Here is a 12,500-nt window from a genome sequence, read left to right on the forward strand (position 1 = left end):
GGAAGCTAACGGGGAGCTAGCGTGGTGCTAGCGCCTGCTCACCATCTTCAGCAGGTACTGCTCCAGAGACTCCACGGTGGCCAGCGGCTCCATCTTCAGCATGCGACCCGTCCGGTCGATCAGAGCCGTCTCACCGGGAGCTCGCTCCAGACGGAACCGCAACCGCCTCGTCAAGATCTACACACAGACACACACACACACACACACACACACACACACACACACTTTAGTCAGAACTGTCTTTAACTACTGTATTAATTAAATATAACATGCAAAACATGTTTTAGTAACACACACGGTCTCACACACACACACACACACACACACACACAACAGGAGGTGCAGCAGCTCACCTGCAGGTTGTAGGAGGAGCCCGGCGTGTCGTACAGGTGCAGCGGGAGACGCTCGATGGACTCCAGGACCGCGATGAGCTTACGGATCAAGGCCACGGCCGGTCGGCTACGCACACACACACACACACACACACACACACACGCACACGCACACACAGCGCAGGTTTAACCCTCCACACAAGGACTTCCTTCAACCATTTAAACAAACTGCACCGTTTATAACAAAAGATGTTAATAATGTCATTTTTGTCAGATGTTCATCTTTTCGACGGTCCTTGAACACATCGTGCGTGACAACGCTTCAGTCAGAAAAAACTAAATGAAGATATTTCATCCCAAAGAAATGTATTCTACGCGTTTAATTTAAAATCTCTCAAATAAAACAGATTGATTAAACTATGACATCATGATTCATCTCAGAGTTAGAAAATAAAACTGTCAAACTTTTATTTTGAAAATCAAGCCCACATGGAGCAGAACAAATGTTTTGACGCCCCTTCAGCCACAAACAGCTGTTGAGAAGGAACCGGCCAGCTGTGTCTCAGTGATGAGGATGATGATGATGATGATGAAGAGCAGCGTTACCTCTCGTGGTCTTCGTTCTCGCTGAAAGCCGCCTTGAAGACGTTGATCCGCTCCATCAGAGGTTTACAGTCGTGCTTCAGGTCCAGGTCCACGCTCTGCAGATGACACGCACGTTAACACCTCCTCTAACTCCTCTAACTCCTCCTGCTGCTCCTCTAACTCCTCCTGCTGCTCCTCTAACTCCTCCTGCTGCTCCTCTAACTCCTCCTGCTGCTCCTCTAACTCCTCCTGCTGCTCCTCTAACTCATGCCCCCCCCTCCTCACATTGTTCAGCACGGTGAACAGCGCCTGCACCAGGCCGCTGCTGCACATCTCGTAGGGTGAGATGGTGTTCTCGTCCTTCAGCACCACGATGAGGTTCTCCAGGGCCGTCTTCATGAGGTCCCTCCACGTGTTCTCCCCCTCCGTGCACTGAGGACGCAGAACCGCAGAACGTGTACATGACTGCGCGCTGGCCTCCCGCAGCAGGACGCGTCCTCCCATTGGTCCCCTGCCTACCTGTCTGTTGGTGTGCAGCTCCCAGGCGCTCTCCAGCTGCGTGGAGATGTTCCTGAGCGTGACCACCACCCCTCTGGGCATGCTCTCCACGGCCTTGAAGTGGTCGTCGTACAGCTCCCTCGCCGTGCTCTTCACCTTCTGCTTGGTCTTCTCCAGCTTGGACTTGAGCTTGCGGCCCCGCTTGCCCGTCCAGCCCGTCACGAACTCGGAGCCCAGCGACGTCTCGGCCGTGAAGGAGTGCTTGGTTCCTCGGTTGGACTCGAACACGAAGCCCGGCAGGTCCTCCTTCAGGATGGTGGCCTGCTGCCCGTCAGAGTTGTGGATGGCGATCTCTCCGTCCTTCAGACACGTCAGGGACCAGTTCCCCACCGTCAGCTTGGTGGGGCCCACGCTGGACAGGATGGGCTGGCTGGACGTCACCGGCTTCACCTGACTCCTCGCCCGCTGGAGCTTCTCCAGGAACTCACTGCGGGACTCTGGGGGAGGAAGAGGAGGAGGCAGGAGGAAGGAGATGTGGAGGAGGGACGAGAGGACAGGAAGAGGAGGAGTGATGGAGAAGGAGAAAGGAGGAAAGGATCAGTGTCGGCACGAGAGACTCCAAAGACCTCGTTATGGTGTAATGTTACTGGCTGCCTGGTCTCCCCCTCCTGACCTACCGGAGCTGTCGGACCCCCCCGACCCCACTGACCTACCGGAGCTGTCGGACCCCCCCGACCCTCCTGACCTACCGGAGCTGTCGGACCCCCCGACCTACCGGAGCTGTCGGACCCCCCCGACCCTCCTGACCTACCGGAGCTGTCGGACCCCCCCGACCTACCGGAGCTGTCGGACCCCCCCGACCCTCCTGACCTACCGGAGCTGTCGGACCCCCCGACCCCCCTGACCTACCGGAGCTGTCGGACCCCCCCGACCTACCGGAGCTGTCGGACCCCCCCTCGGGGCTCCCGCTGGAGTACATGGTGGCCAGCTTCCCGTCCAGGATGAACCTGAACCAGCCGTTGGAGCCGTTGGAGAGCTCCAGCGCGGCGGCGTCGGACCAGATGTAGAGGCAGTCCCTCCCCCGGATGATGGACCAGTCCTTCCAGTGGTACGGCTTGCCCTGCTGCACCTCCCTGGAGTCCTCCTGCGCCTCCTCCTCCTGCGGGGAGCACAGGGACGGACAAGTCCAACACGCTGTGAACTCTGAACGACTGTTTTTACTTTAGTCGGAAATGTCTTTGATTTCCCTTTTTAATGAGAAACTAACTAAATATAACATGCTAAACATTTAGTACACACACACACACACACACACACACACACACACACACACACACACACACACACACACACACACACACACACACACACCTTCTCGGGCTTGGCCTCGTCCTCGTTCTCGTCGTCGGAGGCGGGCCCTGCCAGCGTGGACACCTTGCTGATGACCCCGAGGCGGGCCAGCTGGTCCAGGAACACGTCTCCTCCTTTGTCCACCAGGTCTCTGATGATCTGCAGCGCCAGCAGGTGGCCGTCATCATCGTCCTGAGGGCGAGGTCAGCGATTAACCACTGTGTGTGTTTACTGCACTGACGGTCTAATGTCATTGTGTGTGTGTGTGTGTGTGTGTGTACCTCCTGGTCGAGGACAGTAGCAGTGATCTCCACCAGCACGGTGGGGAGGTGGTGTCCCGTCTCGCTGTCACACACCTCCTTCAGCAGGACGTCACTGCTGTAGTGGACCATCTTCCTGATGAGAGCCAGGCTGGCTTTCCTGCACGCACACACACACACACACACACGATTAGCCGAGCATCTCTAAGGTCTCATGAGGCCTTCGGGGTCCAGCTGCAGGTCTCATGAGGCCTTCGGGGTCCAGCTGCAGGTCTCATGAGGCCTTCGGGGTCCAGCTGCAGGTCTCATGAGGCCTTCGAGGTCCAGCTGCAGGTCTCATGAGGCCTTCAGGGTCCAGTAGCAGGTCTCATGAGGCCTTCAGGGTCCAGTAGCAGGTCTCATGAGGCCTTCAGGGTCCAGCAGCAGGTCTCATGAGGCCTTCAGGGTCCAGCAGCAGGTCTCATGAGGCCTTCAGGGTCCAGCTGCAGGTCTCATGAGGCCTTCAGGGTCCAGCAGCAGCTACCTGATGGAGGGCAGCATGGTCTGCTGGAAGGTCTGGGCGAACACGGGCAGCAGCCTCCTCAGGTACACGGGGGCCATCTCTGGGTCTCCTCGGGGCTCGCCGCCCTCCTCCTCCTCCTTGTTCACGTCCTTCTTCTTCTTGTCGTCTCCTTTGTTCACGGGACACATCCAGTCTCCTGCAACACACACACGTTATTTATGTAATATCTGCACACACATTGTGAGTAGTGTGTGTACTCTACCACCAGCAGGTGTGTACTCAGGTGTGTACTCACCAGGAGACTGCAGGATGGCCACCACCTCGCTGTGTCCTCTCTCTCTGGCTTTGTCCAGAGGAGTTTTCCCGTCCTCATCTCTCAGGTCAGGGTTAGCTCCATGACGCAGCAGAGTCTGTACACACACACACACACACACACACACACACACACACACACACACACACACGATGTTTACAACACACGACGACTCCAGAAGAAAGATTGTTTCCTGAAAAGAAAACATTTCACGGAATCTGATTTATGATGTGTTTACAGTGTGTGTGTGTGTGTGTGTGTGTGTGTGTGTGTGACCTTGGCTACTTGTGGGCGTCCGAAACAGGCAGCGTAGTGTAGTGAAGATGACCTTTGACCTCTGTTGACGTCGGCCCCCCTCTCACACAGAAACTCCACCTGGAACAACAACAACAACATGAAGCCTCTCCAGAGGTCACGACCTCCAGAGGTCACGACCTCCGCCTCCAGGAGTGATGTCATCACAGTAGAGTGAGGTCTCGTGTTCCTGTGACTTCTTTACCATTTCCTGTGTTCCAAAAGCTGAAGCCCAGTTGAGGAGCGTCTGACCGACGTCGTCCATGAAGTTCACCTCGAACGCTGCACAACAACGACAACGAGGTTGACAACGACAAGGTAAACAACAACAACAACAACAACATTTACAACAAGATGGTGGCTGGAACTAGTAGCAGAGCGTTATGATAAAGTTCACCAGCAAGATGAATAAAAAATAAATCTACAAGACAACAAAACATCCTCCAGGAGATTTCTCTTCTATTCCCCCCCACCCCCCCTTTCCTCCTCCTCCTCCTCCTCCTCCTCCTCACCTCCGGTGTCGATGGCGTCTATGAGCGCGTCCGTGTCCTTGCTGCGGATGCAGTCGATCAGCTGTCGGTGGGATCTCTCCCCGGAGCTGTCGAGGCGGCGCAGGCCGGGGATCCTCCCGGTGGCCCCGGCGGTGGACTTGGGCAGCGCCTTGCGGCCCTCGAACAGCAGCACCAGCAGCAGGTCCACCAGCCGCATGGTGTCCAGCACGCAGCGCTCGTCTCCGCCCAGCGCCGACTCCATGGAGTCGGGCAGCGCCGAGCGCAGCAGGTCCTGAGGGGACAGCGGGTCAGACAACGGGAATCGAACCTGCGAGCCGTCTCTGCGGCGGCGGCGGGGCGACCTACGTGCGTGACGAGCGGCGAGCCGCGGCACAGCGTGGACAGCAGGCTGACGATGGTGGACACCTGGTTGCTCAGCTTGGAGTCCGGCGCCGAGGGGGCGGAGCCCGTGGAGGCGCGGCCCGGCTTGCAGGAGGAGGCGGGGCCCGCCGCCGAGCCGCCGGCCGCCGCCATGCGGGACAGCAGCTCCTCCGTCAGCCCGTGTTTGGCCAGAGGGGCGGGGTCGACGCCGCGGCGCGTGAACCTGTCGGCCAATGAGGCGAAGCAGCGCAGAGCGCCGTCTGACACCTGCAGGGCACGAGAGAGTCAGCCAGGAGCAGCAGCAACAACAGCAACAACAACAGCAGCAGCAACAACAACAACAACAACAGCAGCAGCAACAGCAGCAACAACAGCAGCAACAGCAACAACAGCAGCAACAACAGCAGCAACCCCGCGGGCACCTGGTGGTCCTCGTGCTTCAGCAGGCTGGACAGAGACTCCACGCACGTCTCCAGGGACGAGTCCTGCGGCTCCATCTTGCTGCAGAGCCGCGACACCACGGACATGGCCGAGTGCAGCGTGTCCTTGTGCACCAGGTGGCCGCTGTCTCTGATGAAGCTCAGCACGCAGTTCAGCCCGCCGGCCTCGAACACGGCGCCCGACTCCCGGGTGCAGATCAGCTCCAGCACCTGGACACACACACACACACACCTTACTGATGACATCACAGCTTCCAGCGCACACAGGAAGTCAATGTGAGCGTGGGATCGTGGGAGTTGTCGTCTTGTTCACGTCGCTAACATTAGCTTAGCTTGTGTCTCCGACAGCTTGAGACCCAGACGTCGGACGCTAACGTTAGCTTAGCTCGCGTCTCCAGGCGTGTGGTCCTACCTTGACGCACTGCTCCGCCAGGTCCCTGCTGGTCCGGTTGTTGAGCTCCACCACCACCAGCCGGTTGCACAGGGCCTTGATGGCGCCGTCCACGCCCACGATCCTGCGCGTGCACTCGGCCGACACGTCCAGGTAGTAGGTGATGGCGCGCGCCGTGACCTCCAGCACGTTGTCCGGGGCGCTCTCGTCCAGGAAGATCTTACAGAGCGCCGGGAGGAACGTCCTGGGAGGACAGCTGGAGGGGGGGAGGGAGGACACATGTTAAACCACATTTCCATGACTTTTAAATTGTGAAAAGTCATGAAACCCGCTGGTGAGAATGTGTATGAACCCTGCGTTGACGCAGGGTTCATACACATTCTCACCAGCGGGTTTCATGACTTTTCTCTGACCTCTGACCTCCGCCCTCAGCGTCACTCACGTCTCGAAGCAGCGGTCCACGTTGTCGGACATGAGCAGCAGCATGCAGAGCTGCTCCAGGGCGATGAGCTGCATGTCGCGCTCGTCGCCCTGCCCCATCTGCAGCCACTCCAGCAGGGTGTCGGGGTCCACGTCGGCCATGACGGCGAGCCTGCGGGGGACCCAGGAGCGTCACATGGTCATTCTGTACTCAGGACACGCCGACCCAGCATGCACCACTGCACTACTCTACACATCGACTACAAGCTCTGATGAACATGAGACTTCATCTGCTCTCGTCAATGAAGTTAATGTGGAGATGAATTATTTATTAACGAGCGATTGAACAGAATGAAGTCAGCAGATCGACACCACTGAGCTGTGGAAGTTTGCTAGAACACAACGTGGATGTTTGTGTATTTGGCACATGACCCTCACCTGGCTTCCCGTTGGCTACCCGGTCCGGCTCAGCGCCCAATCACTGCTCACGGTTCTGCTGCTGTTTGGGACTCATCCAACCCAGCGGACGGAGAGAGAGCAGCGCGGACAAGAGGAAGAGGAGGACGCTCTCAGGGCTTCTGGGACATGTAGTGTCGTCTGCAACACAAACACAACGTGGGCGTCAGCTGCTTCCTGCATCCATCCTGAAGCTGCTCGTCTGCAGACGCTCCAGGGTAAGTTGATTAAGGCCTAATGAAGGCCGTCTGTCTGCCAGAGCCTCTCACAGATTACTCATCACAGAGCCAGAGCGCGTCCTGACCCCCAGAGGCCCAGAGCCTGACCCCCAGAGCCCGACCCGTAGAGCCTGACCCCTAGAGCCCGACCCCCAGAGCCCGACCCCCAGAGCCCGACCCCCAGAGCCTGACACCTAAAGCCCCAGAGCCCGACCCCCAGAGCCCCAGAGCCTGACCCCCAGAGCCCGACCCCTAGAGCCCCAGAGCCTGACCCCTAGAGCCCCAGAGCCTGACCCCTAGAGCCTGACCCCCAGAGCCCGACCCCCAGAGCCTGACACCTAAAGCCCCAGAGCCCGACCCCCAGAGCCTGACCCCCAGAGCCCGACCCCTAGAGCCCCAGAGCCTGACCCCTAGAGCCCCAGAGCCCGACCCCTAGAGCCCCAGAGCCTGACCCCTAGAGCCCCAGAGCCTGACCCCTAGAGCCTGACCCCTAGAGCCCGACCCCCAGAGCCCCAGAGCCTGACCCCTAGAGCCCGACCCCCAGAGCCCCAGAGCCCGACCCCTAGAGCCCCAGAGCCTGACCCCTAGAGCCTGACCCCTAGAGCCCGACCCCCAGAGCCCCAGAGCCTGACCCCTAGAGCCCGACCCCCAGAGCCCGACCCCCAGAGCCCCAGAGCCCGACCCCTAGAGCCCCAGAGCCCGACCCCGACCCCCAGAGCGGCACAGGGTCTGGCTGTCCCTTTGAACCCCTTGAGGGTCCAGATGAAACCAAGAACCTTGTAACGAGGGTTTCACACACTTTAATTAAAAGTAAAGGAAATTAAAATGATTCTTCTGGGTGAACTATGCAATAGAATCTCCTTCAGATGAGCTCTACATGAATAAAACAGCTGATAGAGTCTTAGCTTCATGTGAAGCGCTGAACACGAGTTAAAGGAGAACCTCCTGTAGGAGCAGAGGGTCGGGGGTCTGATGCCCTCACACACATTTACACCATGAGCACTTCAATATCACCCACTTGTTGAGATGACACTGCTCTGTGTGTAGTAGTCTGTGTGTGTAGTAGTCTGTGTGTGTGTGTGTAGTAGTCTGTGTGTGTGTGTGTAGTAGTCTTTTTCATAGTTCTCTTTCTGCTCAATAATCAACGTGATGAAACATGAGCTGGTTGTTGAGGTTTAGAATTCATGACTAATGTCATTATTATTATTTAAAGACATTCAAACATCTTATTACATTTACTGTGTACACATACACGGCTGAGGCTGGCATTATATATATATATATATATATATATATATATATATATATATATATATATATATATATATATATACACACACACACACACACATATGGTGGTCCCGTGGTGGTCTACGTCTTTGTTTGGGACTATGAAGTCAGAAGGGTCGCTGAGAGTAAACACGACCGAGGAGCCTGCTGCACCTCCTTCTGGACCTCCTCCTGCGGCTCCTCCTGTCGGGCTGTGTGTCCCGGGTCTCGCCAAGGAGCCCTCTACCCCAGCAGACACACGCCAGAGGGCCGATCCGGGGAGCCGGTACCGCGGGTTTAACTGGCACGAGCTTGGTAGTGGCCGGTTAGCACCAGCTAGCTGAGCTAAAGCTAACTAGCTTAACTAAAAGCAGCGTCATCGGGTTTTTAATGATACAGACATGTATTACCGATAAACCCACAAACACAACAACACAACAACACGACAACACGACAACGACACACACGTCACTGCGGCCCCGTGGGAGGGGGTTAAAAGCAGCGTTAGTGCCTGTTTGGGGTGAACTGTGCCCCCGCGGGGCCTCGAGGGTCCAGACGCAGACCGCGGGGCTCGAGTTCCGGGAGAGCCGAGAGGCCGCTGCGCGCAGGCGCGGGACGCTCTGCTCGAGCGACCGGGACCGCGCGGGGTACGAGCCACTCACCGTCGACGTTGTGTGATTCGAGATGCTCCGAGGTCCGACTGTTCGACCGGCAGGGACTCGGGATGCTCTGGGGTCGAAGCGCCGCGCGTGTCGGTTAAATCAAGACGTTCCCATGTTTTTTTCCCCGGTAAACTGTACGAGGAGCTCCGAGCGGACGAGGAGGCGATGAACGGAGCACCGCGGATGAAATGGAGCGTCGCTGTTGTGAGGCGTTCAGGAGCCGCTCTTGAGCTCGGAAAATCCCTAACTTTACGGAAAAGAATCCAGAATTTCACAATGTTTTTCCAAGTAATATATATTTAAGTATTAGGACTGCTTCATTTCAAGTGTTGTGTTATTATAAAGTCATTTTATGTAAGGGACGGATGTAATATGTATTCTTCTGTTTTTACTATGAAATAAAGATGATCATTTTATTGTTGTAGATTATCAGATACATAATTTATTCTACTGGTAAATTAGTAGTAAAGTACTACATTGTTGTGATTTATACATAAAGATCTATAACTGTCAAACAAATATAGTACAGTAAAACTACAATATCTACTTCTGAGATGTAGTACATTGAAACTACAATATGTACCTTTGAGATATGGAATGTTTAATATTTCCCCCATGTATTGGTGTAATAATTAAAGTACTTATACATAATGTTTTCTTTTAATGTAGGTTACATTGACCATGATTAGTTTGTAATATACGTCATAATCACTATTTTACTTCATTATACATTAGATTCATGTGTCGTTACTTTGTTTACATTCTACAAGTACATCAGGTGGCGCTTACGTGAAATTGATCTGGAAGAGTTGTGGTTTCCGCCCGTCCCTGAAGGCAGCATCTGGAGGTGACGCAGCTGACGTCAGGGGGCGCTGCGACGTGTTTGAGTTTCACAACAACTGCCGATGTTGACGTTCCTCTCACAAACATCATGTCATCATTCTCTACCGTTATGTTTAACATCATCCATTCATAATTCATAACCTGAGTGTTTATATGTTAGTAGATTCATGAAATCATAGAATCAATCCTTAATGACCGAATAATATGGCCAATTCATGAAGTACAAAATAATCAAAATTCAAATGAAAAAGTAATTTTCTTGGACAAATCAATTACTATAAAAAATAAACAAAATCCTTCACAACAATACTCTTATGAAATAAACAAAATCCTCAAGACAAAAACAAGGAAAATCCAAAAGAGCACTTTCCTATGAATTCATTAAAAAAAATTAAAAAAAAGAAACACAGGAAAAATCCTTGATTACAAAATGAAGTACATTTATGAAGTACTATAAAACATTTTAATAAAAATAAGTGCATATGATTTAATAAACCCTTTAATTATGAGATAATGCTGCCAAAACTATGCTCCTTTCAATAAATGAGCCATGTGAACCACCAGGGGGCGCTTGCATGACGTCATGAAGGGCATCGTGTGTTTACATCACAAACACCAACAGAGTCTCCACATTGACGCAGAGGAGCCTCCATGACATCACGGAGGTCCACAAGGTTCTGTACTGGGACCGTTTGTCTTCACCTTTAGGAAACATCAGAAAACACTCACACTTTCACTGCCGATGATACTCAACTATATCTATTATCATCTGGTATTATATCATTAATATAACTATTTGAATGATCTAGTATTATATATGTATATATAAATATATATAAATTATGATGTAATAATATATCTATTAGTATGATATTAATATACGTATCAATATATCTATTATTACATCCAGCAGTGGTTACACATGTGGGCGTGGTCACAGGGGCAACAGGGCAGATTTCTGACCCAGTTACTCTTCAATACAATCTTTACAGAACTTTAAGGTTTCAGACTCAAACAGCTCACACAAACAAACCTTCATCACCTTCATCATCATCACAAATCAGGAAAACATGAACGAGAAGAAAATCCTCTTTTATTGAGGTCTGCCGTTATAAAACAACAAGTTGACTCCTTCAGGCCTCACCAGGCTCACAGTAAACGTACTGCAGGTAAATCTCGAGTGTTTTATTGTGACGGCGTGAACAGGAAGTCCTGGAGAAGAGAACTGACTCACATTTCTGTTCACGCGCAGGAGATCACGACACAACATGACGTATAGCGCCGTTAGCTAAAGTGCTGATTGTATGATTGACAGGTTCCTTCAGACGACATAAAACTCAACAAACCAACATTTAAAACGGTTATTGACATTCAAAATAAAAGCCTCCTTTTCAGCGTCAGAGCTGGTGGAACGGCACAGTGTGTTTCATTGGGCTGGAGGAGGCGGGGCCAACGGGTCCGAGGCGCTCTCCTCTGATTGGTCGAGCTCCTTGTGACTGTTGACACTGCACCTGTGTGCTTCAATGTAAACTAAGTGTCGACTGACGACGCAACGTTTCACCGTTTTGGATCAACAACACCCAGCGGCCGTCTGAGGCCGGTCACGTGACCTGAGGCCGGTCACGTGACCTGAGGCCGGTCACGTGACCTGAGGCCGGTCACGTGACCTGAGGCCGGTCACGTGACCTGAGGCCGGTCACGTGACCTGAGGCCGGTCACATATTTATTCACTCATGTTGGGTTCTCCGGATCTGAACCAGATGTTTTATAACGTGCTTAGAATTAAAAATTCTTAAATTAGAATTAAAAAAGTATTAATTATGATTGATGAGGAAATGAAGTCGGGATTCTTGAGACCAAGAAATCTTTTTTCCTCAAATTCTGAGATTAAAATTCATGACATTGTTGGATGTTAATGAAAAGTAATATTGCTCTAATAACAACTATAATAACTAACATGACCTTGAGCTAACTTAAAGGAGCGGTGTGGAGGAATTAGTGGCCTCTAGTGGTGAAAATATATATATATATATATATATATATATATATATATATATATATATATATATATATATACTTATATATATATATATATATACTTATATATATATATATATATATATACTTATATATATATATATATATATACTTATATATATATATATATATATACTTATATATATATATATATATACTTATATATATATATATATATATATATACTTATATATATATATATATATATATATATATATATATATATATATACTTATATATATATATATATATATATATATATATATATATTTAAATGTATGTGACTCATATGTACATGAAGATATGAAGATTCAGATCTACGACATCAACGATATTACTGAATATTAACGTGTCTGATGTGAACATTTAAAGAGAGAAGCTCTTCTCGTACGAGTGATTGTTGTGATTGTTGACACGAGAGCGTCAATAACAAGCGGTGGCGTGTGATTGGGTGCGTGGACATGTGGGAGGAGTCAGCGCCTCACAGGAAGTGGGTCTTGAGCGTGATGCTGGGCGAGGCCTTGGCGGGGGGCGACCTGGCTTTAGCCGTCAGACTCTCCTGGTTCCCTCTGACGGCGGCTTCCAGACGCGCCTTCAGGGGCGGAGCCGAGGAGACCAGCGACCTGCGGGTCACACGGGCATTATGCTGCGCTTTTATTTTGAAAAACAACAGGAAACGTGTTGCAGATATCTTTGTTGACGCTCAGTGTTAAATGTGTTGGACTGTATTTCATGGCAGCGCGTTATAAAGCCTTTAG

General features: G+C 51.7%; 2 protein-coding genes and 1 long non-coding RNA gene across 3 annotated transcripts in view; all 3 read right to left on the reverse strand.

Annotated features, from left to right (window-relative positions):
- hectd1 (HECT domain containing 1) overlaps window positions 1-9,050 on the reverse strand; it is a 21,975-nt gene extending 12,925 nt beyond the window's left edge. The window contains 19 exon segments of the mRNA XM_068600097.1: window positions 43-177; window positions 354-459; window positions 939-1,033; window positions 1,203-1,349; window positions 1,437-1,912; window positions 2,352-2,574; window positions 2,787-2,957; window positions 3,047-3,185; window positions 3,549-3,723; window positions 3,823-3,937; window positions 4,117-4,215; window positions 4,340-4,416; window positions 4,647-4,917; window positions 4,992-5,273; window positions 5,429-5,656; window positions 5,859-6,093; window positions 6,280-6,429; window positions 6,696-6,854; window positions 8,863-9,050. Of these exon segments, the coding sequence (XP_068456198.1) occupies window positions 43-177; window positions 354-459; window positions 939-1,033; window positions 1,203-1,349; window positions 1,437-1,912; window positions 2,352-2,574; window positions 2,787-2,957; window positions 3,047-3,185; window positions 3,549-3,723; window positions 3,823-3,937; window positions 4,117-4,215; window positions 4,340-4,416; window positions 4,647-4,917; window positions 4,992-5,273; window positions 5,429-5,656; window positions 5,859-6,093; window positions 6,280-6,419 (3,114 nt within the window). The 5' untranslated portion in view covers window positions 6,420-6,429; window positions 6,696-6,854; window positions 8,863-9,050.
- A 1,728-nt stretch (window positions 9,051-10,778) lies between these two features.
- On the reverse strand, window positions 10,779-11,718 carry LOC137802317 (uncharacterized). Its single transcript, XR_011079963.1, has 2 exons — window positions 11,354-11,718; window positions 10,779-11,296 (listed from the first exon to the last, which is right to left on the reverse strand). It is a non-coding gene; the product is annotated as an uncharacterized lncRNA (long non-coding RNA).
- A 309-nt stretch (window positions 11,719-12,027) lies between these two features.
- heatr5a (HEAT repeat containing 5a) overlaps window positions 12,028-12,500 on the reverse strand; it is a 17,400-nt gene continuing 16,927 nt past the window's right edge. Inside the window, 1 exon segment of the mRNA XM_068600191.1 lies at window positions 12,028-12,365. Within this exon segment, the coding sequence (XP_068456292.1) occupies window positions 12,224-12,365 (142 nt within the window). The 3' untranslated portion in view covers window positions 12,028-12,223.

The sequence above is a fragment of the Clinocottus analis genome, unplaced genomic scaffold (genome assembly GCF_023055335.1).
Source record: "Clinocottus analis isolate CAN_PGR_092001 unplaced genomic scaffold, fCliAna1.0.p SCAF_5, whole genome shotgun sequence".
NCBI classification, from domain to species: domain Eukaryota; kingdom Metazoa; phylum Chordata; class Actinopteri; order Perciformes; family Cottidae; genus Clinocottus; species Clinocottus analis.